Genomic DNA, 25279 nt, shown 5'->3' with positions numbered 1-25279 from the left:
AGCTGTGGGCGTTGCGGAACTGTGGGCCATGCTGGCATGGAGGGTTTCGGGACAATACAAAGAATGAGCAGCAAGCAGTACGAGTTCCTGAGCAATGCGTTTTGAGCCAACTTACCCTCCCCTGCCGATTGACTTGGCAGAGTCTCAATCTGAAACTCCACTTTTCATAGTACAAATCCGGTAAGATACGAGCCCCGTTCTTACATCTTATTGGCAGAGCCCTCAAGCTGTAAGTTAGTTACCAAAATCTTACTGGAAGCGTTGGGCCACTCGTGCTTCCTAACCTATAACGACACACGCTTTTTGACTTGTTCGACACGTCGCTGAACATTTGGTCGTTTCCATCGACGTGGTTGACGTGATCAATGCGTTGTCTTGAAGAAAATACCAAATGCTGACTCTGGATTGCTACGTGATAATATACACTCTAATACGACTTGTCTGACAGGTTGTCAGTGTTGTTATCAGAGCGTCATGGGAGCAGCGGCCTATAAATATTGAGACTGATTCTCCTGTGAAGCTGCCTTATTTTGTATGACTAGAAGAGTCAATAACCTACAAGCATTCAGCACCAGTTTCGACATATCTTCTGATCGCAACTTTGAATAATGACTCATCTTTTCGGCTTCCCTTTCCCATCCCAGAGGATGCTGACAGAGATGCCTTACGTTGAGTTCCTTGGGCAAGAGGAGTTGGAAAAGTTCATGCGGGTTCTTGGTGAGTTTCCACCCTCAGTTTGTTGCGGAGAAATAGGCCCCCATGTCACCCTCCTTACACCACGGCTTCATGGATGTCTGTGAGTACTTATACGATCCTTGCACAGAGGAAGACGACACCTGGCACGAGATGAACGTGCTGCAGGCCATCGACTGCGTGCGCACCACGCCTCTCCGGCCCCAGGACATCGACACGATGGAAGATGAGTGGAAGCGCCACGATGCTTACCTGCACGGTGACGTCGCCGGCGGCTCGATGATCGAGGACGAAACCGACCGCGCCATCATCCATCAGGCCATCCACGAACAATTTGAGAGCCTGCGAATGCGCATCAAACTACGCTTCCGGGTCCAAGAATTGCGCCCGCCCAGCCATCAGTAGGAGATGGCGCCTGTTTTACAGTTATGAGTTTTCGGGCACTAAGGTGCACTTGAGGGTGCAGATATAGGTGATAGTCCAGAGACGAGGACTATGAATGTGCACATAATACGCCTGGGGGGAGGCCACATGGAGTTGATCCCAGTAATGAGAACCTTCTGGATCCACCAAAGTGGTTGCTGTGATGTTATTTCTGCTCTTAATTGGCTTCGAACTAATAATGGCTTGAAACACACAATAGGTATGGAATTAAATGCACGCTACCACGGGTTATCATTGGCATAGCAAATTATCAGAATGTAGTGAAACAGAAAAGCGTTTGATTTGAAGCATATCCATGCTTCACATTTCTTTTCATAGCTTGAAGAATCTTTTTCCGACCATCATTGATTGCAGCCGTGAGACGCAAGACAACAGTGAAACTCGAATAATTACAAATAAAATATCACAGAGCACTGTAGGTCCCCAAAAACAACCTCGGTCTTCTCAAAGATCAGGTATGAGCCCTTTAGCGGATTATCTACTACTGGTCTCCGCCATACCGCGGGCACTTTCGTTTCTTATGCATGGGTCATACGAAACCCATTCAACGAGAGAATTTCTTGGGTATTATCGGAAGATGTTTGCTTCATGCTCTTCCTTATGTTCTCCCTTTATATGGTAATTCATTCGTAAGATACGCCCATTGCCACCTGTTACGTATCTTTAGTCGTTCATGATCGAGCCCTGACATGGCTCTAAGCACACCCAGCTTAGGGCATTGAAAACGGTTTCCATGTATGCTACTATGATGTTTGCATGTATTGAGCTCGACAGCAAGGTCATAGCAGTGTACGATGCCCTATAGCTCTTTGATTATCTCCTACGTGGGTAAAGCGCATATTGTGAGGTTTCGGAGCCCCGAGCCAGTCGCGTCTAGAGTAGCACAAAACTCATGGTGACTTCATTGAGACCTGAAGATTCAAAGATACAAACTGAAGCGTTCTGGGTAGTTCGATCGTGAGACTTGCGCACGAGTTCTCGCAGTGGACACGACCCGGGGATAATGCGACGCAGGTAGTCGTCAGAAACCGCATTCTTGACGCAGTCTGTCGTGTCGCGCTATTCAATGCCCGATAGCCGAAAGAGAGGTAAGCGAGTCAACGCCGTGTCATCTGAGAGCCATAACCGGTGAAACCACAGATAAAGCAGCTTAGAGATGGCATTTGGAAAGTCTGCATAGGCCGTAAGCCTTGTTGCCGGGAGGCTACAGGACGTATGTATACGTTGACATAAGCACTGGGGTCACCGTCCCCAGGGCCTACCTCGGACATTAAGCCACGAGTCACAACGTGCCGCTTCTCCCTTTGTGGAGAAACGATTGAAGCAGTATGAAGCGGACGCATACATGATCTGAGTGAACATCGTACGAGATGATGGCCGCGTGCTCCAGGGCACGAATGAGTTGAGACCAAGACCTATGCTGCCGATCCTCGAGCAGCCACGCAACCAGAGCCGGATTTTTTACTGCAAAGTAAGCAGAGCATTGATAATTGATCATCTGCTGTTTCATAGAGTGGGGACTTACCTGTCTAGCTTCATGGCAGTGGCAAAATAGGGTGACGGTTTACTTCTACGAATGATTACTGAAGTAGGTGGAGTCGAAGGCGCCGTCTCTGGGAGATCGCCCGTCTCTGTGCCACCAAGAAGTCAAGACTTGAGCAGGAGAATGCGACTTACATAGTTGAATAAGCCCCCTCGTTTCAGCACGAAGGGCCGATGTGACGATGGAAAGAAATAAAGGGGTCCAGGAAAACCAGGACTAGGGTCCAAAGAAGGAGAGTCTCTCACTGACCGGTCTCAGCGGCCTCGATCCTAGATCCGACGCCCTTCTTAAATCACCATCCGCAAGGCGCTCAGATTGCTCCGGACATCGTGGAAGCCGAAACTCGTGGGGCAGCGATGGGTAGACACCGGCGAGTCTGCGCTCACCCTCGAGCAGGCCCCCCAGGCGGAATTGAAGCCACGAACATCTGCAACGGACCTGTCACTTTTCTCCCCGTGATCGATTCCTATTGAGGCATCAATGACGTTTGGAAAAGGAAAGCGACATGAAGGGGGTCATGGGGACGGAGGGAAGCGCAGTGGGTATCTAACGGGATATTTGGCGGCGTCGGGCGACGGGGCCCCCTGCTCACCGTCCGTGGGCAGAAAGCAAACATTGCTTTCTGACATACATCGTGAGGGCTAACAACGGACGCATCGTTCCCTTGGGCCTGCCAGGCTAGCTCGCTTCACCGCTCCCAAATCCAACTTGGCCAGTTTTGCTGCATGGTCGCCAAGGCGAGGCCAGCCCAGGCTCTCCGATGCGAGAGCTGAGAGACTCGCAGCTTTCATAGAACGAGCGGGATCGCCGGAAGGTATGCCAGACCAATCGCTTGACAAAGGCACGGCGAGCAGCCGTTACTGGAGGCTGCGAGATGCTGAGCGTATATCTTGGGGAGGGAAGTCGAGTTCGGTAAGCCGACTTGCCTCGACTTGGGCTGCCAACCAATCGTATCGTCGTATGTAGAGGCAGGCAGAGGCAAGGTGCCGCCGCGTTTCTTATCAAGGCCATGTCATGTCTGTGGAGAATATGACAGCGCAAAAACCGCCTCTTGAGTCCACGGCATGCAACATGGCGCGGACGACTGCATAACGCTTCGCGGAACTCAAGGGGATGAGAGCGGTATGGTCTGGGGGATAAGGGACAAAAAAAGAAAGAACATGGGGGATAAGGTAACACAAAGATTCCCCGTCCTGGGGCCAGCTTCGCTTGCAATCGGCTGCCCGAGCAGCTCACTACTTGTCAGTCTCGCATCCCGGTAGACTCCAGCCATAAAGTGCTCGCAAAAGGACGTCTTGGGGGTTTGAGCCCTTTCTTCACCGGTCAAGAGGTGCTTGCAAATTAATGGGGAAAGCAAAAGGGCATGGCTGTGGTTTCTTTTGCACCAGGCGGCGGGGAAACGACGTGCGGTGGCGGACGTAAGGGAGGAAGGGGGAGTGACGGACCTCGCGGTTTCAAGGGGGTGCGGTGCGAGAGCCAACCAAAGTCTCAACACCAACCCGACAGGCTACTCTGAAAAGTCACGATCCTCCCCTCCCTATTTGCGGAAATGGTTCTGTCTTACCCAAACAAGCTGACTTTGACCAACCAGGGACTTGCGTACCTCGAAAGTGAGCTAGAGAGCAGCATACAATAGTCTATGCATGCTTGGACACAGAGATCAGACTCATGGCACTCCGGGCCTTTGGGGACCAAGGTGGACGTCCCGTCACACCGAGCCTGGGCTACGCCATTGGAAGAATGACACGAAACGGGTAGACTGATGATCCGCGCTGCGAGAGCCGGAACCGTCATCTTGTGCCGGCTCTTTCTTCTTGTCTCTCGTGGCACCGAACTATCGTGAACAAGGGCTGTGCATAAGAAAGGTTGTTAGCAGAAACCGCCTGAGGCCCCTGCCCGAGGAAGCCAATGGCAGCCCCATCCGTCGTGGCAGCTGCGACAAGCCTAATGGTCTTATCGGCGTTGGTGTGCGAGAACGTAGGTGACGATAATGGTCACAATATGCTGCATGCTGTGGCAGTACAGGACTGGAAGTATAAATTGGCGCCTTGGGACGGACCAGGTCGGAAGGGTGGAAATCTATTCCTATACCAACTCACATCTTTCTGTCTTGGTCTTCAAGTGTGTTTTTGTCTTTACATTTTTGAACGCCATTTATCTATTTCCCAGCTCAGCACGCCAAGCGCAAACAGTAACTGTGCGAGTAATTCGACGTCGCCATGCCACATAGCATCCATGACAATTCGGAGGAGACCGACAGGTCAGTAGCCTATTAGTCTGACTAATCGCGCACTAAGAGGATATATCTAATAACTCCCTATAGTCGTCCAGGGACCACTGAGCTGCCTCCTGCCGTGAGAGAACCTGCACAGGTGGCAACACCCCAGCCGCCGAAGTCAGTCATGTTAGACAGATGGGCTAGCGAGACGAGCCAGGAGGAGGTGTCGATTAGCGAGCGTCTACACTCCTACACGAAATGACGTTGAAGCAGGTGATTACCCCCAAGCGCCGCCCCAACAAAGCCACGCTGACGTCGAATAGGTAGCGTGCCAGCATGCCGGTTGTCAACCGCGAGGCCAGTGTAGCGGCATGATTTGTATATGTTTTCGAGGGATTCTGCGATGGCGGTCAGGTACCACAGATCTCCCTGAGCCCACACAAACCCAGCATTAGGGTTGGATGGGTTCTGAATGATACTCGATATTTTTTACTCCATTTCATTTCATTTCTCCTCAGGCCCTCTCGGCCGGTTTATAATATCCTGGCGCCAGATAACGTTATTTGGATGTGACCAACAACAAAATCGGCTACGAGGAGGTCGGTGTCTCTGAGGCTTCAGCATTTGCCACCGACGCTTGCGCGACGCTCTGTGCCGTTCCAGTCGCGTGGAAGCCGTCTAGTGTGATATTAACAGCACCAGCTTGCACCAGCTATTATTAGATGTTAGACATGTGTTACCGTGACTCGGCTAGTTTTGACAGCTTACCGAGCGTGAGAGATCATCGATGAGATCATGAACGTCCTCGATTCCGACGCAGAGTCGGATGATGTCCTCGGGCATCTGCCTCTCAGCCCTTGTCTTTGCGTCGATGCTTGCGTGGCTCATTCTGCACGGCATGCTGATCAGACTGTTGACACACCCGAAGCTGACACTAATTCCGTACAACTTGGCGGCTTCGACGATCCTTTCCGAGAGCTTGATATCCCCCGTCTCAAAGGAAAGTACACCCCCAGCTCCGCGGGCCATGGACCAGTGAAGGTCGTATTGCGGGTGTGACTTCAAGCCCGGGTAGCGGACCTTGAAACCATGGGACTCGAGGAATTCGGCAATGGCTTGAGCATTGGCCTGCTGCTTCTCCATACGGATAGCCAGAGTCTTGACGCCGCGCATAAGCAGGAACGAGTCGTTGGGCGAAAGACCACAGCCCGTCGAGTTGATGGTAAAGTACATCTTGTCACCCAAGGCCGGGTCGTTGCAGGCAATGATACCAGCCATGATGTCGTGGTGGCCAGAGAGATACTTGGTTCCAGACTCGTAGACGATATCGGCGCCAAGATCAAGAGGGTTGCAAAGCATAGGAGAGAGCATGGTGTTGTCGAACACGACCAGGGCCTTGGGGTTGGCCTCGTGTACCATCTTGGCAATGGCGACCAGGTCGACAATCTTGATCAAAGGGTTGGTGGGCGACTCCAGCAGGACCATGGCGGTCTTGTCTGAGATGACCTTGGCCACGGGTGCGACTTGGGTTGTGTCTACGTGGTGGACGACGATACCTTGGTTTGAAGACAGGTATGTCAACAGTCGGTTGGTTCCTCCGTATAGGTCGTCGCCCGTGATAACCTCATCGCCGGGCCGTAGCAGGCGGGTAATGACGTCCAGTGCGCCCATGCCGGAGCCCACTGCCAGAGCTCGCGTGGCGTTCATGATCTTGGCCATGTGGCGCTCGAGGTGTGTGCGAGTCGGGTTGCCCGACCGAGTGTAATCGTACTCCTCGCCGCCGCCGGCCGAGCTCTGCTTGAAGGTGGCCGACTGGTAGATGGGGATGCTCGAGGCGCCGTACTGGTCCTTGGTCTCGGTGTAGACCAACTCGGTGGCGAGGGCATAGCGCCGGCGTCCATTCGACGGGCTGGAGGGTGCGGGCGAGGGAGGCAGATTGTGTCCGTCGAGGTCGACCTTGGAGAAGGCCTTGTTGAGAGGCTTGGTGCCATCATCGTTGCTGCCAGAGGCATCGTTGTTCGGGGGAGAAGCCATTGTTGCGTCTGGTGGTGTAAGGAGCGAGAATGACTTTATCGGGTGCTGAATCTTGCCCGGGTGGTAATCATTCGGAGCTACCGACAGCCTGACGTACGTACAATGAAGTGGGGTTGATCCGGGGACTGGCCAGGCCGAGCTCGGAGCGGAAGAGCGCTGCTGGAACTGCGGGTGTCTTCAATTGAGCTTTGGGGCAGCGCCGGGATAGCAGATGGCGATGCTATCAACTTGCAATGGCTCTCACGTGTGGGTGTGTGTTTGAGCAGAGTTACAGTAAAGTGTAAGGGACAGAAGAAGTCGAGATGGAGGGTGACTGACACTGAGTGAGTGACGGCGGACCGGATACCGGAGGACTCATAATCTGGGGTGCAGCTAGCTGCCCAGCTGACCGATAGCCGTGTACTTGGACTCGCCGCCCGCCACCCGCGTGGTCCCAAGTACCGCACTAAGTGGCGGGCAGAAGCTAGCGATGGCGTGATTGGGGACCAAGACAGCATCAGCGTGCCAGAGACATGGGCACTCGCAATTGTCTTCGGCATCTCGCAATCTTTTCCCAGCCCATCCCCGTGCTGGCCCCGAACCACATCATCGTTGTGCGAGGCCGGTGACCATGTCTGCCCAAACGCATGTAAATGAATTGACTGCCTGCAGTCACCCAGGAGCAGATACATCCGCAGTATAGACAGGTCAGACACGGTCACGACAGCGGTTATAATCACCGGTTGAAACAAGCATCAAGAGCCGCCATCCTGAATGGGTGTGGCTCCAAACGACGGGACATCGAGTATGCAAGATGGCGCTTCCGGTGTACATAAGCGAGTTGACCGATCCTGGAATTGCCGAGACTTGATTGGCCAATTGAACTCGATACTCTGATTGGCAAATGCTCGTAGCTATAGACTTGCATTTCTTACCAGTCTTGGCTGTTCATGTCAAGGAACTGAAACCGCCGTGGTCTTCCTCTCACCACGCCATCGGGGGGCAGCAATAGTTCAACTTGAAATGTTGATTTCTTCTTGTCTTCTGGTTTGAATCAGAGCCCGCCAGCCTGGCAGATTTCCGGCCTCGAGGGCTACGGAGGCAGGTCTAAAGGTGTATGTATTAAGCTAGGCAGAGGCAACCCAATTCCCAGCGCACGCGTCCCGTCTAGCAGTACAGCTGCAACTACACATGCTTCGTGACGTGTCCATGTCTCCCACTCAACCAAGAATAAAAACCAGTATGCCCCCGCCTGCTTCCAGCGATGAAGTGATCTAAGTCTTTCTCCTCGTAACATGTGGGTATACCCTCCTGCAAGTCTTGAAATAAAAACCCCCCAAAAAATAAAAAGGCCGACCGCTATGCCATGCAGAGCAGTTCGTCAACTAGAACATGCTTCAAATGAAATCTACTTTCTCCACCCCCAGAAACCTCCAGCGTTCGCCGTCGACGCAGCACTCTGCGTAGGGGCGGGCGCCGAGGAGGCGCCCTTAACGCCGCCGTTGGGATCCGCGACCGCACCTGTCAGCCGCCCAAACATGCCCATAGCAGCGTTGGCTGCCGCATTCGCTGCTGCACCGGCTGCCGTGCCGGGAGTCTCACCCGGGGCGATGCCGTATGCCTTCTTGAAGCTCTCCAGCTTCTGCTTGTACTCGTCCGCCTCCTGTCGGGCCATGGCCTCTGCCGTCTTTGCCTCGACGAGCTCCATGACCAGGGTCTCGTGCTCGTCAGACGACATGGAGATGGGCTCGGTCTGGGTCCTAACCAGCGACGAGTTTCGTTTCGAGAGGCCATCCCGTGAGTTGGGTGTCGACTTGCTACGTCCAAGCTTCAGCTCACGGAGGCCACCGTGTGATCCACCACTACTACCCGTTCCGGTGGCTGCCGCGAGGGCCATAGTGGCCGCCGAGGAAAGCCAACCCGTCTGGTCCGCTGCCGCTGCACCTGGCTGTGTGTCTGACGAGGCCCGGACGCGCATAGCATGGACCTGCTTCTCCAACCGCTGCTTGTCCTGATGCAAGTTCCGGGCGCGGTTGTGGCTTTCGCGCAGCTGCTCCTTCAATGCGTATGCTTCTTTCTCCATCTCGTCCATTCGACGAGTGGAGTCTTGGGTCTTGGATACTTCGATCATGAGGTGCTCCTTGGTCCGCGCCAACTCATCTCGTAGCTGTTGTTTTGTCTCCGCCGTCGAGGCGTTGTGGCTATTGCGGCTCTCATCCTCTATAAAGCGCTCCTCGACGCCCTCAATTAATTGCGATAATTCGGCATGCGTACCGTCCCCTTCCTTTTCGCTGGGGCCATCCGCAGACGACTTCTTCAAACCGTGAAGCAGCGACTTGACTGCCTTGCGCTCCTCCTCTCTCTCTTCTCTCTCTTGTTGTAACTGGGTTGCCAGCAATGCATGGTTTCGTTGCAGCTCACTCAGTGCCATCAGCAGATCCTCAATCTGGCTATGCAGTGCTTTGCTCTCGATCGCGGCGGCATTCATTGGGTTCTGCTTGGGTGCGGTCGGCGTGGATTCGCGAATTGATGCATCGTCGCCGGTGGAAGATGCGCGGGAGACGGTCGAGGCTTCGGTCGAGGCGGAACTCAGGACGCTGGCAGAACTGGTTTCCATGGAGTTGAGGGTAGATGCCAAGCTCTGCTTTGACGTGCTGCGTCGAAGCATGCTCAGAGGTCTTGAGGGCGCAATGAGGCCCGGGGAGAGAGCACCAAATGCGGACTTGGTGGATGAGCTGCTGGAGCTTGTGGTTGTCCAGAGGCGACCTAGGAAGCGAGATGCTGCCGTGGTAACGTCCGATGTGCGGGCCGCATTGGCAGTGGCGATCTTTTCCTCCCTGTAACTCAGCTCAAGTTGGGCTAGCTTCTCGCGCGATACGACGTTGGAGAGTTCGACAAAGTCACCGACAAACTCGTCGGCATTGTAATGATAGCAGTCCCAAAGGCCGCGCGACAGGAGCAGTTGCATGACATCCTCGAGCTCCGAACAGGCCAGGATGCGGCTCTCGTTCTTGCGCATGAGCGATAGGGCCACTCGCATGATCGTCTCCGATGCACCTTCGGCAAAGATGACATCGTAGATCCGAAACAGCATGGGTAGGGGGCAGGTGACGGCGAAAAATGAGAGGAACCATTGTGAAACATAGGCCGGGTCGACTTGGAGCTCGTCCAAGTGGGCCGATAGATTGGGGAGATTTTGGCGCAGCAGCTCGCGAAATTGATAAATGCGAACGTGCAGTCCCGACAGATCGGGAAGAAAGCAAGCTCGCAGATCATAGTGCTCCATCAGCCTGTCAAAAAGGTTAGCTTTGAGATGGCGCGACAGGAGGGATGCCGGGATAGGCCTGCTTCTGTGCACTCACCGGACCAATACGCAGAAGGCCTGGTTGTCGGGCATATGCATCAGCAGAGGTCCAACGAGAAAGGCCAGCCCCTGGCAATAGCCGATCTTCTGATCGTAGAGACTGAAGCATTTCAGCACTCGCGCCAGCATCCGCTGCCCGTCACCGTCCGGGTCGCGGAACATATCTACGCCGGGGAAGCTCCTGCCCAGGTCCTTGCCGATGATTCCCTCATAAGGACTCGACTCGTTGCTGAGCCTCTCAAACTGATCCAGGAGGACCGAGTCGCGCGCCTCTGCCATGCTCTGCCAGACCACGCCTCGAAGTGGCGGTGGGATACCCTTGCGAATCTTCTTGGATAGAAGTGTCGGCAACCGAGCAGCAGTCTGCTGGTAGTCTTTGACGAGTGCGACGTAGAACTCCATATCCGTCATGGGCGGTGGTGGCACGACCGAGTATCGCAGGGCCACAGGCGTTGGGCCATTAACCATATCCCGTAGTTGGGCCATTGACGGGGGTCTCGGACGCCGCGACGTCGGCTGCTCAATCACCTTCACCTTGACGCCCTTCGGATTTGTAGCAAGCTTGTTGTTTTCTTCCTCAAGCCGCGCAAGTAGCATAGCAGTTGACTGTGGCACGGATTTCCAGGTCAGCAACAAATTGTCATGTAGTGCATGGTTTAAAGTCGGGCGAAGGAGTCGGACCCAGCGAGAGGATTGCATCACTTACATTATCATCCTTCCGAGCTTGTTCATCCTCGGTCTTCTGCAACCTATCCCAGTTGACCTCGTCCTCCTCTGACTCGTCCAATGAATCTCTTTGTTGGCTGCTTTGCTCTCCAGACGCCTCTCCCGCCGTGTCGTCCTCGGTTGAGTCCTCAAGCTCCTCCATCAAGTTTTTGGCGCCGTCGGCCACGATTTGAGGGCTGACAGGGCTGTCCTTCATGTCTTCTTCCTCCTCTGCTTCCTTTGGCCTGGGTGATGTGGCACTGGTGGGTGTTGGGGTGCATTCTGGGCCGAAGATGCTTCGCCTAGAAGGCATGATATTCGGCGGCAGGTTCGTGTTTACCGATAGGTTTGGTGGTTCCGAGAGGCGCACCGTGACCATGGAGTCGTGACCAGGCAATACAGGGGCGTCCTTCTCCATGGGAGACTTCACGTCGACCGGAGAAGACGCCATTTCATTTTGCTGTTGCATCCCCGGGTCTGGCTCCATCTCGAAGCGCAGACCCTCACGATATGGAAAACGTGGCAGGTGACCGCGGCAGCGGCTGGAATGGCGATCTGCAGACGGTAGGAATGTCGTCCCTTAGCTGAATCCCCCTTCGTTCTTCTTGGGCAGTGCCGTACGGCGCCGGTGTATCGTGCTACTGCGACTGGCTAGGCAGACAGACGCGTAGGCTGGACCGATCTGGTCGATTGTGCCTGTACGCGGGAATTATATCCTCTTCTGAGATGACAAGACTGTGTTCGGTACACAGGCAAGGTGCCGTATGGGGTTTCGGTCGGTTTGAAGCGTTGCTCGGTTGGAAACTCGGCGATCGATATGCGGGGACCTCTGAGACAGTCTTGGAGCTATCGTCGGTTTGTTGCCGAAAACTTGGAGAAGTGGCTGGGGCCAGGGATTCGGGAACGATAGAGGGTCGAAGAGAAGAGTGGCAGTAGCGGTATTGTCGCGTGCTGGTGGCTTCTGCCTTTGTTTCATCGAAGGGATTCAGAAAGTGAGTGAAACACAATGAACCCTCATATGCGAAGAGTGGATTCGGTTCGCGAATGACCTTCCCCAGCGGTCGTGCTCCAGCCGCAACAAAAAAATCTCGAAAATTGTGGTGCAGTATGACCAGCCGCCTCCGTCTTCACAAACGAGACACTTGCTCGCTGGACGTTCAGAAATCACGAGACACGGCACGCGGGTTGGCTGAACAGCTGGAGACAATGAACGCATGTACCGCAGGCGTGGATGTGGCGCGCGAGTCAAATGAAAGATTGGCCCAGTGACCTATGCAGCGATCGCCGGGGCCAGGAGCGTCGACTCGAATCTAAAGAGCAGTGGCAAGTAATGAATGGCTGTCTAGCTTCGGTTTGATTACCCCGGATCCAGAGCAACAAATTGAGGGGAGATGAGAGGCCGGAAAGGAGTCGAGTGAGTGGCGGCTCCAGGTAATCTCGAAGCTCTTGCTCGCTCTTCCACTCTGTGCAAGAATTCCCGTCGGCTCCGTCATGCGATGCTCGTGATGCTCTCTCTCTCTTGTCGCATTCACCGACAGCAGGAACCCAATTAACGGTGAGCAGCGTGTGCATTAACTACACTGGACAGCTGTCAGTCCAGGCGAGGCAGGGTGCATTGTATTATTGCCCTGCTCCCGGCCAGGAGGATCGTCGGAATCGGCTGGAGGTGGATGGGCACCCTATTAACCAGGCGAGCCGCTCACTGGTCGACCTGCGTGGGCGGGCCCCTAATACGGCAAGGTCCAGGGGTCGTCTGAACTCGATCGGGCCAAGCGTCAATTTTGCTGCTCAGGGCCTTATGCACCCGCACACGACGCGAGCCTTCGAGCCGGCCGGTGATTGGAGGCTCTGGGCAGCGGGCGTCCAACGTCGCGTCTTCTCGCATGAACTTCACGTCTCCACAATCCGTACGGATTGGACCGGCAGTATTTATCGACTCATGTCGCCCATGTTTGTCTGACTGTTACCCTGCCTGCCAGCGGATCCCGATGGATATGGTTACGAACAAGCACTCGATAGATCAGACCAGCCTCTTCCTTTCCCGTCTAGAAGGATGGCTGGACGGGCCTCGAAGGAGACCAAGGAAAATTCCTCGCTCCATTGGCACGGAGATGATCCACTATCAACGCTCCATCTCGAAGCTTGGAATCAAGCTTGATACCCGGACCCGCGGGACTCGGGAGCGCTTGAACCCGTGGAAACCGTGGGTCTTATGCGGTGCCCCAACTGATCTGGATATAAACCAACGTCTACACAGCAACAGAGTCGGTGCCAAGTTTCCCTTACTTGTGGATGTGCGTACTATAGATTGATATACGCGACATCCGGATTATGACATGCGAACTTGCAAGTACTCTTCCCCTCTCCTCACAGGAGCAGCAAAACTCGAGCCGTAGGTGATAAGATGGGCGTATATATGTACAGATCCTTGTGCCCTTGGATACGTGATCTTTCATTCGACTTATACTTATCTTGCACCGATATCCAACATGATTGGTATAATATACGCAGCCCCCCAGCTTTTCGTAGGAATGGATACCCAAACTCCGCGTGCTAGAACCAGAATAGCCCAAGCTCCTTCAACGCCGGCGCCCGAGAATGACATTACGAGTTAATTTTTCCTGATACCCGCATCAACTCAACCTGATTGGCCTGGCCGCTGTTCACAAGCCGCCGCTTCGTCAACGCCTCAGCCGCTTGAATCTCACTTGCTGCATGATTGCATAGACTTGACTGCCGGCCGCCCTCGGCTGCCCAATTCGCAGAAACAACCATGTGGCCGGTGTGGCCAGTTTCAGCCCAGCGAGTTTGCAGCTGGGTGGCCAACTTGCGGTTGAGGCGCGCCTGACGTCGTCATTTGCGGTGTCCTTTGGTTTCCGGGCACCGGGCTGGCCTGGTTTGACGGCTGGCCTCCCGGCTTGTGGCCTTGAGGAGCGCCCGGGCGAGCGCCCGGCTGCTGCGGCGCCGGCTCCTTATTGTAATCCACGCCCGGATAGAGGTTCTGCAGTTTCGTGTACAGATGGTTGAAGTACTTCACAGTCTCTTCCCTGTCAGTCGGCTCAATCTTGCCCTCCGTGCCATCAGGCGCTGCCATTGGCTTTATCTTGACCTTGGTGCTGAGAGGTGGTGGTTTCATGTAATTCGGATGCGGAGCAGCTTGACCTGACGTCTTCTTATCGGCCAGTTGCGCCAAATAGGCAAGGTTACCTTGCAACCGCCGCATACAACTATAGTAAACGAAATGAGTTTACGCGTGAGGCAGGCGATACCTGGCGGGCACTTACTGTGATAACTCTTGCAGTAACGTCTTCTCTTCATCCGTCTTGTCCTGGTCGTTCGCAGCGCCGTCTTTCGGTGGCCCACGCTCATTCTTGAGTGCCAACGTGGTGTTTTGAATCTGCGTGCACTCCCACAGGAGCTCATTGTTGATTTCCAATATGACCCCAATCCTATCTTTGTCCTTGGAGTCACCGCCTGGGCTCATCGGCGCCGAATTAGACGCGCCATTGGTCATCGCGCCCTGCACATTGGAGGGAAACGTCGGCGTCTGCGGGGTCTGGATATTGTTGCCCATCGGCGGCGGCTGTGGTTGCTGCGGAGCGTTGTTCGGCGTCTGGCTCTGTGGCGTTCCCTGATTCGGTTGCGGCGTAGAGAACTGGGGCTGCTGAGATGGGAGCGAGTTGGTCGGTGTGGGCGTACCCTGAGGACCTGGTGTCTGCCCTTGACCCGGGAACTGGCGCTGTGGTGTATTCGAGGACATGCCCCCCGTGTTTTGCTGCTGCGGCGGCTGCATCCTTTGCATCATCTGCTGTTGTTGCTGTGGAGTCATCTGCCCGGGATGCATTTGGAAGCCAGACATGGGCATATTGCCGCCCACGGCGTAGTTTGGCGGCATATTCATCTGAGGGGCGACGGACGACGGAATGCCGGCACCGTACGGGGAGTTCGAGTAGGGAGTCTGGTAGTTAGGCACTACGCGCGAGTCACAGATTAGTATATGTTAACCGGCAACACGCAACGAAGGAACTGCCATGTGTTTGTGTATGCAACAACGCCAATGGCGCGGCTTTTGCAGGTGGCTACGGGAAGCCGTATGCTCGTGCTTCCATGCAGCTGCCGCTACGCCCGGGTCTCGACCGGGAACCGGGTATGGAGGCACACACACAAGGCCCGCGCCTCGACAGAAGCCAAGGCCGGTCGAGATGGATACCCGGGGACTGTCGGTCGCGACACTCGACTCGACTCAACTCAACTCGATCCACCCTGGGATGGGAGGGCCTGGAGGGGGAGGGATATACGAAGATCATTCTTACTCTGGCCATTGGCGGCAGCCATGTGTGGCATGCCGGAATTCTGCATCATCCCACCTGTGGCACCGGCTCCGGGCATCATGTTGACATTGGGGCCGCCGGGGAAGCCGGGGCCCTGGGGCCCCATGGGGAACTGCTGCGGGTTGTACATCATCTGCTGCTGCTGTTGCTGTTGCTGCTGCTGATGTTGCTGATGCTGCTGATGTTGCTGCTGCTGCTGAGGTGGCTGATTGGGGTTCGGGCCTTGACCCGAGCCTGGCATGTGAGGGTTCTGCGAGGGTGGGGCGCCATTGGGGAAGCCATAGTTTCCGGCGTACATGGCAGATGCTGATCGAGGTGTGTCTCGCGTGCCTGACTCTCGAGAGGGACAAGATGAGACGGACACGATAGGCTGACACGGAGCTGGCAGGCAAGGCAGGACAAGGGCTGGCTGGAGCTGGATGGAGCTGGCCTCGGCGGGACGTGCGTGCCTGCGTGCCTCGTGGTGTGGTGTGGTGTGGGCGGGCGTGGACGTGGACGTGGGTGACGTGACAGCAAATGGCACGGCGCGCCTCTGCTTGATTGACACGGGCGGGCTTGTACTGTGCTGTGAGCGACAGCGCGAACACAAGCACGAGCGAACCTGAGACGGCAGTCGTTAGGCTCGGATTGCGTCGTTCTTTTTCGGGGGCAGGGTTGGTCAATGTTACACTGGCGCGGCGCAGTTACGGATCGAAGTTGGAATTTGGGAACTTCTTCAGAAGGGCGTATGCGCAGAGAAGGGGCTCGGCGTGCGGCTATCCGATCAGCCCACTAAATTGTCCCCGAAACGCCAGGACTACGGCTCAAGCCCATCACTCTTCACACCAGCCATCTCCCGAAAAGCACGTAGGGGAGCCACACGGGCTCGAGATGTCAGGACCGATATTGCAGTAATAAGCCAAGGGAAAGGTTTGCACAGCCTTCAGTAAAACACGCTCCAAAGGCACAGGCGTGTTATACCCGGCCCACGACGCTGTGGCGGGGAGCTAGGTAGTAGGAAATGCCATAAGCTGGGGGCCAAACAGCAGGCTAAAGTTGCGCTGTTCTGTCCGGTGTTTCTTATGAGCTCACAAGCCCATATCTAGGAGAGCCGCAAGAGCATGGCTGTCTCAGCTGCTATAGTGGCTTCCGGCATTTAGTATTGCATGGGGCGACGGCGTCACTATGATTAAGTATCCAAGAAACGACCCAATGGATGGTGCGTCTATGGACGCCCCAGGCTGCTGGAGGCTGTCGTGTCACGATGCCATGCATCGAATCGTTGGTTCGCTGCAACAAGATTGCACATTATGCATCGACTGGAGTTCCCAGGGGCGTGACTATGTTGCACCGTCTAGTAAACCCCTTCTCAACGTTGCAGATACTGCGCCGCCTGCTGCCCGAAGGGACAAGAGACTGCTTTGCCAAGTTGTTGGTAAGGGATGATACTCTGCATGATGTCACTGCTGGGAAGGTATATCTGCCCCAAGGTTGTATGGTTCATGTTCATAGGTCTGGAGTTAGTCGAGTAGAGCCACCAAGCAAGATCTGGATAATAATCTACGTGACCAGCTTAAGATCTACATGTAGATGGAGCGCTCGTCAACAATCACCGGAGCCATCCAAGAATGACAATTTGGGCTAAAATAATTATTACATGATCAATAGTTAGATGTTCATGTAAGTACTTATACACATGGTGAGGCTGTATTCTTAGAAGGGATCTACAAGGTACAATGTCGCTGTCGACCCTTTCCACGAGCCTTTTCTCAATCGTGTAACGGACATTGTCGAGATGCTCCAACAACTAATCCGTCCATCGCCCTTGTTCCACAAGCTACCTCTTCAATCGTACGTCGTAAAAGTTGATGGGTGGACGCCGCTTATGATGCCTGGCATCCTGAAAACCCCTTCAGATCTTTAGCCATGAGCTGGTTGAGTGGATACTGATTGCCTTCAGATGCGCTGAACCGAGCAATACGCGAAGCCAATGGACTATACTGCAACAGGGAGGGTTTGTTCCGGCATCGAACATGACAATACAATGAGGCCCAATTGTTCAGCCACGCAAGCCACGAAGGTCGAGCGGTCACCGAATCATTGGTGTGCGATTTGAGTGCCCTGTAAAGGGGGGTGGCGCCTTTTCCATGCTATTGGACGTAGGTGTGTCTGCGCCGCATCCCCTCGGGCCTCAATACTTGATCTTGGTGAGTTGGGCTGGCATTCTCAAATGGCGGCCTCATTCGCTTATGGCGGCCAATAGGCGGGAGGCCCATCGTTGCGTTGCAACTAACGTTCCCTGGGCTGTTTTAATATCTATAAAGGACTTTGTGGTCAATTTCCCATGGAATGCTAACAAGGTGAAACTGAACTCAATTCTATACATTGCGCAGGTCAAATATTCTTGAAATCCATCAATTCGCCCAACGCGTGGATTTTGCGACGCTGGACTCAACCTGGAAGCACCCCCTCCATTTCCTACCTTGGATTCGAGGACTGAGACAACATCCAAACCGTTCAGGCCATAGCCGCATGAAGCGTCCTTAGGACTCAGATGAAGTTTTCACCTCAACAGGAACAGTTCCAGATCCGCCATTGGGTCTTCGGAGAATCTACAGTCAGCGTTGTTGCAAGTGCACATCTGCTGGTAATACAGCACAGCATCCAGTGCCTACGTGGGCGATCCATCCCCAGGAGGCGTTTTGATTGAACCATTGTTCTCCCAGGGGCCGGGAAAGCATCAAGAATTGCTACAAAGAGATCCCAGGTCCTTGCCTAGGGGACCAGAATCACGAGTGATATCTTCATTGCTAGCTACTGCTCAGGAAAAGAAAAGTAGGTTGACAGCTCTGGGTGATTGCGACATAAGCACATGCCCGTGCGGAAGAAGTCTATCTATTCGCCATATGTAAAACACTTCCATTGTCATTGTCACTATCCAGGAAATCAAAGACTGTCTAGTCTTGGGACAAGCCGGAGCCTCTTGGATAAATCGGACTGCTGTCGAATCCAGACAGTGGAGGAAACTTACTCCTTATTGGATTTTTACTCAATTCGGTATGTAAACTACAACATCCTGGTTAGCCCCTGAGATGATCGACGTTACCTTGGATCACCAATTTTATTCCTCATTATTCGGGCTCTTATTCCTCAGTTGATGGACTATTTTTTGGATGGGCTCTTCCTGCTCGATACTGTGCGAGGGCTAGCCAATACTTGACCGCGTACTTTATCACAGGAATAGGTATTCGAATAATACTATGACCTTGGTTGCTGCGCTGCCACTCAGGTAGCAATGCCAAAAAGCCTGTGGGGCCTACGGTGATGATCCGAGCATGATCATGATGACTGACGCTGGTGAAAGGAACCTACCTTCGTTTCATAAGAATGGAGCAATTCGACGGTTTATGGAATGAGTACAGGCAGGCTACCTCACATAGCTCCGACAACAACATCGCGACACCATCACAAGATCAATCCCATCATATGGCCCCTGTTGAGCTTTGGGCAGAGGGTGTATTTGAAGCTAGCCAGGACTATCAAGAGGTTTGTACAAGCAAATTCGATGCCCTCTCCCCTACAACTAACTAGATGTGCTAGCAGGGCTTTGATTTCCATACTTATATGTCTAAACACACAGAAATGTAGGCGCCCCGTCCAATTCTGAACAAACACACTGACATTGTAAGGAACCCACAATCGGATATCGTGCCAAGTCCCGATTCGCTTGACTACCATTCCTCAACCAGCACGTTTACTCAGTTGCGCCAGACCGGTAGTTCTGCTGGATTCTCGTACTGCCCAGGCGGAAAGGCCATGCCTGCAGCAGATGGAGTGGTCAGAGAGGAATTGCAGCAGAGTACCCCGATAACTTATTCACCAGAACTTGTGAATGCTCGATCGAGCACAGTTATGTACAATGCAGGGCCGGCGACTGATAATTGGCACCAAGTATCTAGGCTGGGATTTGCGCCACCAGCTGGCCCTTTCTTACCATGGCACAACACCCGTTCGAATGACATTATGGATGACAGAGCCTGCGCAACATGCTATACTATCGGCTCGCCGCTCCACTGCTCGGCAGTCAACTTAACCGTTAACCCCTTCACGGCGAATAGCGGAGCAGAAGACGCGGGTAATCCAACCGTGCCGACCGTGCCGACCGTGCCCGGACTAGATGCATACCCGACTCACGCTGGAGTGGCCGCCACAGAACGAGGCCATGACACTTCTCTGCTCGCAGGAGTAGAAGAAAGCAGCAGCCATCACGTAACGACGGGCACCAATGTAGCTCAGACGCGGAAGCGTAATGGAACACCGCAGCACGGCGTGTCCGACCACAAGTAAGCACCGAATCCGGGGATTATAGCACACCCTGTTGCTAACGTTACCCGTTTTTCCAGGCGGCGGAGGTCGTCGAACTACAGGATCATGTTTGTCTGTACGTTGGGGGACTGCGAGCAGACATTCACGCTGGAGAAGGACCTCATCCGGCATCAGCGCCAGAGCCTCATCCACAAGGATGAGTGTGAGCATCTCTTCTTTTGCGAGGAGGCGCGGTGTCGTAGCTTTGGCAGGAGCTATTCCCGAGAAGACAACTACAACAGGCACGTCGAGACCAAGCACGCGGGATTCGTGCGATAGGCGTCAGTGTTTGAAACTGGGAATGTGAGATACTCCGGTTAACACAACCGACTTCATCAACAGGTTTTGTAGTATACTTTGGATGCAATGTATCGTATGTCGATATCTAGCCAACTAGCAGGCTGAATGGCTCCTCTATTCAGAACGTCCTGAATAGCTGCCTGGTCTCGTCCTCAGCTATTAGTATCCTCCTGAGCCCCGCCACCATTGATGAGTTATTTCACACATCGACAGAGGGGCTTGCAGGCTCACTCGCTAGTCCTTTCCCTTCCTTCTAAATCACCGCAGAAGCAACTCAGGGTCCCGCATCTATGTGCTCCTGAGTGCTGTATTAAGAATTCCTTCCTTGTATCGTTCGCTTGAATAGTATGCTGTGTAATCTGGAGACTCCCTTTTCGCCGTGGAGCATTTCACACCCTCCCTCAAGCCCTCAAGACCGAGTTGAAGAAACGTCTGCCTGCAACTAGCAGGCGTATGATTATGTGGGATACCATGATGGCCTGATCTGACATGCCAATGAAGCAAATACAACACCTCGAGACCAAACACCGAGCCATATATGCAGATGCAATGCAACGTGTAAGAAAATACAGTAAGGGATGCGGCAAAGCGGTCCTCAAGGGAATGCGGGCCTCTTATGCCCCCTGATATAAAAGAGAAAATGCTTCCGATGTCTTGGTGAAAGTTGCCATTGGTCGTCAAAGGCTTTATGGACGCGTATATGTGCAGATGGCACGCCGTCACCGTCTAGGTGATTTTGTATATACATCCTCGCATATAAATGCAGCGAGGTTACAATGAGCCTGTGCTCATTTATCTGCAACTGAAGTGGTCGTATATGATCAACTCAAAGCAGCACGATCACGGCGACTTGCCTTGTTTCCGGTCATCGGTAAAGTCACCGTCAAACAGAGACCGAAGCCCCGCGAATGTAAAAGAATCCGTCGTTGAATGAGCCGCAACGAGCCAAGCTGCTACAATGTTGACAAGATAATGCAGCATATAGGCATGTGATACGCCGTAGACTGCCGCATAGATAGCGATGCTGAATAGCAGAACACTCGTAAGATGACGCAGGCGACTCGTCACTCGAGGCACCATCTTGCCAGTTGTCAAGGTTTCCACTAACAAGATGAAGGGGAGTATTGACAAAACGTTGTGGTGAGACGAGAATGGCGTAAACCACTGGACGGCAAGGTTTCGAACCCACACTACCAAAGTAGGTAGATTTATGGGCAGAACCCAGAGCATTAGTAGGAAAATGGAATGGACGTAGTTGTAGAAGTTCGAGTTCGCCAGGGAGGGAACTTCGCGGGCAAACCGAAGGGCTCGGACGCTTGTGCTCAACTGGACCAGGCAAGCCACCACGTATGCAAATTGATACGGAATAAATGTTGACACGAGGAAAAGCAAGATGCTTGTGGTGATGACACGTCGTCTTGGTGAGGAGGGCACGAACATGGGCGACACAGCCCGTCTCTTATCGTCCTGATGAGCACATGCTCGACTTGTGGCGAACCAGCCATAGATGACACAGAAGATCGATGTCAAGAGGAGAGCCATGTAGTGGAAAGCCGTGCAGACCCCGACGCAGGTCAGACCGATCATTGGTATGAGAAACCAGAAGAAAGGATCAGTGGTGCCAACCAGAAGGTCATTTTGCGCGAAGTCTATTCCACCCGTGGTGTTCTTCCATAGCCAGAATCCTGCCAGATGGGAGGAATCTGGGTGACCGACCGACAGACCAAATAAAGTCAAAGACAACAGCAGCAGTGGCAAAGACTGGCGGAGGCAGCTGTCTAGACTGTCTATGAAAGGCACAAACACCCCGGTGCTGTCGTACACACGGAATTGCTTGCGCAGGGCCAAGGTTACGATGAGCAGAGGAAACGCAGCGAATACCGTGCGGTATCTCATATAGAGCTTCCCAAGGCTGCCCAGGGGATCGACTTGGAGCTTTATATGTATACCAGAGTCACACGTAGGATCTGCCCAGAACTGAAACCCGAGCCCATCGAGCGATCTCTTGGCTTTCATTGGTGGTGGCACGTAAGGTGCGGCTCCGTGTAAGCTCACTTTGACTTCCCGAGCGTTAACAAAGAACTTGGACTCGTATGGCTGGCTTAGGAACTGCCGTACGAGTGGCGCAAAAGCTTCGTTGCCACATTGTGGTCTGCTTATCTCCAGGTTATACGCGAGTAAACTGCTCTCGATTGCAGGCACTCTCAGTTCTGTTACCATGGGGCGTTCGGCCGGAAGTTGAAGCCGTACGCCAAAGGTAAGGAGGCGCTGCAGACTAACTTGACTAGTCAGAGAGTAGTTGCTTTCGTCGCTGAATTCAGCAACGACCCATCCAGGGGATCGTGAAACGGCCTTGTCAATGACTGCGACAAACTGGTGTTCGCCAAGATCCTCCAGGTCGTATTCCAAGTATGAAAATGGCGAGGTAGGCTGTTCTCCGTCTCTGTAAAACGGCAGGCGTGTATCTTGTGTCGATCGAGGAAGCGTTATGAGATCCGGGGCAGCATTTTTGCAGGCAAGCCGCGTGGATCCATTACTGTCGCCAGACAAGTCCATATTCATCGAGAAGAGAATATTAGATGACCCTGGTTGTAAGGGAAATATTGTACAAAAGAGAACTTCGAGACGTCCATTGTCGCCCGGGTGGTCCAGCGCCGTATCAGTCAGCAGAGTGAACCGCTTTCGTTCCAGTGGGCTGGGGTCGGGGACGGGAATCAAGTGCGCACTCGCTCTCCCAGTATGGCCCAAGTGGCGGAGTACGAGGCGCTCGCCTTGCCCCAGGATGGTATTTGAGTTGTCATCGAGCGTGAGCAAGATTTGGGGCTCGGCCTGGGAAAGTGACTTCTCGGCATTGTCCTCCATCCCTGTGAGTAGCCATTTCTTGAACACCATCATCCTCTCAGCCCGGGGCTTGGTTTGGGATGCGCGACCTGTGTCGACAATGTCATATAAAGAGCGAGCGAGAACCTTGCGAAACTGGTCGCACCACATGATGGCGGCATGGTCCATGCTTGTCCACACATTTGGGATACCCGTTGTGAAGACTGTGAAGCCGTGGGTTTCGGGCACAACGGACTCAACACTGGCATAGTCTGAAGGCACGACAGTATCCAGGCCCCCGCCAGCTATAGATACGAGAGTGACGTGCCACAATGGGTTGTTGTTGGCCCACTTTTGGGAGTAGGCGTGCCTCCAAAAGTTATTGATATCGTCGTATATCTTAACGATCTGGGAGTCAAAGCTTAAGGGTGGTCTTGCATGTGGGGCAGACATTGTAACGATGGTGTTGATGGAATTCGACTGGTAATTGGGCATGACCAACATGGTGCGCGCAACAATCCCACCCATCGAGTGTCCCAAGATGATGACGGAGGAGGGATCCGGTAGGTCGGGATCCCGGCGGCGCGAGGTTTTGGGATCGAGGTACAAGGACAGAATATACCTGATGACTTCGTTCAGGTATTCGGCCTGGTCGAGCATGGTCTGACCGTGGAAGGCCGAGAAGTCTTCGTTGAAGTCGACGGTGAAGAAATCAAGGTTCCGAACACCAGCGTCTGCTGCCACTGGGTCATGCTGGAGCATATCGTGGTAATACCGTGCAGCCTCTGCGGCAATGGGACGAACCTGCTTGTAACTGCCGGCATTCCCAGGAATGAAGAGCACCGGTATTCCAGAGACCTGAAGGGAGAAGTGTTAACTCTGCCAAAACCTGATCAAGCTCACGCATCTCACGAACCATGGTGTCATCGCAGATCCCCGCTTCACGGTACAAGTACAGAGAGTACTTGCTGGCAAATCTTGTGTGCTCCGTATCGAAGTCGCTCATATGAACATAGCGCGGGCTCATGTAAGACATGCGGCAGCCCTTGGGGTCCAGCTGGCGAGTGGCAGAGGAGTTGATGATGGTGAAGAACAATGTGATGCCAGCAAGCGCCGTGAGGAATGTGGTCAACGTCGAGGCCCAAGGACTTCGCGTCCATAACCGGCGACCTGGGAGCCTCCTATCTGCCATTTTCCCGCCTTGCACGCCGGCACCATCCTCCGGGGAGCTCGTTGCCAAAATAGACGGCGCTTGTGGTTGGGCAAGGAGCTCCTTCTCGTTAAGGCCGTTCCGCGAGCTGTTCCGCGAATGCGCCGGCTTCCAATTGATGTGGCTGCTCTGCCGTCTTATTCTGGCCGACGGATGCCTTGAGCCTGCATTTTGTGATCTCTCTTGCCGCTCAACCCCAAGACTGGGCTGTGGATGTTGCCCCAAACTGCGCGGGTCGCTCACTGGTATCGTTGGTTCCTCGTCGGGAGTGAAGGAGGATGCCGCGACAGAGGCATTCGAGTTGCCCTCCTCGGAGGATCCTGACGAGCGCCTCTTCATGGAGTTGAGGAATGGGGGTGCCCCTGCGTTCTAGACTCGATCGTCTCGCGTTGGTGCAATGGGTGAACTGTGGACCGTAAGCTTGCAAGAAGCGTCGTTGCCGTCGTCGCCGTCGCCGTCGCCGTCGCTGTCGCTGTCGTGCCGGCGTACGCTGCACCGTGAGTTCCGTCCAGCGGGGGTATCGGAGGCTGGTCGCACATCAAACAGGGAGCCGTTGCGCGTGGTTTCCGGGCATCTACAAGATGTGCACCCGCGAGGTTGTACAAGGCATAGGCTCGGGACCCGGGCGTGTGCGCAAGCAGCATCAACCGGGGCGGTAGTCAGTTTTACCAAAGCGCAGTCCCGCAACGAAAGGAAAGGACAGGACCAGTCTAGGTCGATCGGTGGAAACGAATGTGGTCCCCTGATGCGACGAGCACCGAAGTAATCGCCGCGCTGCAAGGAGGCAGAGGAATCAAGGGGAAAACAACGACGATGGTGCGGCGGTCGAGTGATCACCAGCAAGCTGCAAGTCTGCAGAGGGCTATCGTTGAGGAACGAGCTATCGATGATTACCAAGAGGTCAATTCGTCCTGACTGGCTCGGGATCGGGCTGCTTCAATGATTCGATGCATCGGTCGCTCACACCCTCTTTGCCATGTCATGGATGCCATGGGCCTGGTACTACTGTACACATGGAGGTAACTACATCAGTCGGGAGAGCCCCTAAGGGGCTAGGCTACCTTAGTGGGCTTGCAGGGCTTGCAAAGACCTGCTAGTGGGGGATGCAGGGTTGCGTCTGCCAAGTTTCGTGGTGGCTGGCGAGGTTCGGCAAGCTTTTTGGGGGGGGGCTCTCGGGGAAGGCTCTCCAAGCATGGGGGTCCAAGGGCCGCTAAAACAAGGTCTCCTGCGGCACTCAAGTGCAGGCCGCGTACCTAGTGCTAGCGCTGTCCCTAGAGTGGTTAGGTTCGATTCC

At 54.1% G+C, this 25279-nt stretch overlaps 6 protein-coding genes across 6 annotated transcripts; 2 read left to right on the top strand and 4 right to left on the bottom strand.

The window, feature by feature from the left end:
• Window positions 1–659: 659 nt before the first annotated feature.
• On the top strand, window positions 660–1098 carry JN550_000894 (uncharacterized protein; the record flags this gene model as incomplete). Its single annotated transcript, XM_049320959.1, has 2 exons — window positions 660–717; window positions 824–1098. The coding sequence occupies 2 exons, from the start codon at window positions 660–662 to the stop codon at window positions 1096–1098; spliced, it is 333 nt and encodes a 110-aa protein (XP_049176800.1).
• A 4389-nt stretch (window positions 1099–5487) lies between these two features.
• On the bottom strand, window positions 5488–6932 carry JN550_000893 (uncharacterized protein; the record flags this gene model as incomplete). Its single annotated transcript, XM_049320948.1, has 2 exons — window positions 5488–5610; window positions 5667–6932. 2 exons carry the CDS (start codon window positions 6930–6932, stop codon window positions 5488–5490), a joined length of 1389 nt encoding a protein of 462 aa, XP_049176799.1.
• Window positions 6933–8319: 1387 nt separating this feature from the next.
• JN550_000892 (uncharacterized protein) lies at window positions 8320–11467 on the bottom strand (the record flags this gene model as incomplete). The annotated part of the gene is made up of 3 exons (XM_049320937.1): window positions 8320–10201; window positions 10274–10881; window positions 10982–11467. The coding sequence occupies 3 exons, from the start codon at window positions 11465–11467 to the stop codon at window positions 8320–8322; spliced, it is 2976 nt and encodes a 991-aa protein (XP_049176798.1).
• Window positions 11468–13774: 2307 nt separating this feature from the next.
• Window positions 13775–15609, bottom strand: JN550_000891 (uncharacterized protein; the record flags this gene model as incomplete). Its single annotated transcript, XM_049320927.1, has 3 exons — window positions 13775–14207; window positions 14265–14952; window positions 15294–15609. The coding sequence occupies 3 exons, from the start codon at window positions 15607–15609 to the stop codon at window positions 13775–13777; spliced, it is 1437 nt and encodes a 478-aa protein (XP_049176797.1).
• Window positions 15610–18677: 3068 nt separating this feature from the next.
• Window positions 18678–19934, top strand: JN550_000890 (uncharacterized protein; the record flags this gene model as incomplete). The annotated part of the gene is made up of 3 exons (XM_049320916.1): window positions 18678–18836; window positions 18939–19633; window positions 19694–19934. 3 exons carry the CDS (start codon window positions 18678–18680, stop codon window positions 19932–19934), a joined length of 1095 nt encoding a protein of 364 aa, XP_049176796.1.
• Window positions 19935–20795: 861 nt separating this feature from the next.
• JN550_000889 (uncharacterized protein) lies at window positions 20796–24324 on the bottom strand (the record flags this gene model as incomplete). Its single annotated transcript, XM_049320905.1, has 2 exons — window positions 20796–23633; window positions 23692–24324. The coding sequence occupies 2 exons, from the start codon at window positions 24322–24324 to the stop codon at window positions 20796–20798; spliced, it is 3471 nt and encodes a 1156-aa protein (XP_049176795.1).
• Between the last annotated feature and the right edge of the window lie 955 nt (window positions 24325–25279).

The sequence above is a fragment of the Neoarthrinium moseri genome, assembly GCF_022829205.1.
Source record: "Neoarthrinium moseri strain CBS 164.80 chromosome Unknown scaffold2_Wmoseri_CBS_16480, whole genome shotgun sequence".
NCBI lineage: Eukaryota > Fungi > Ascomycota > Sordariomycetes > Amphisphaeriales > Apiosporaceae > Neoarthrinium > Neoarthrinium moseri.
The sequence above is the reverse complement of the archived record's forward strand: the minus strand, read 5'-3'. Positions and strand labels throughout refer to the sequence as shown.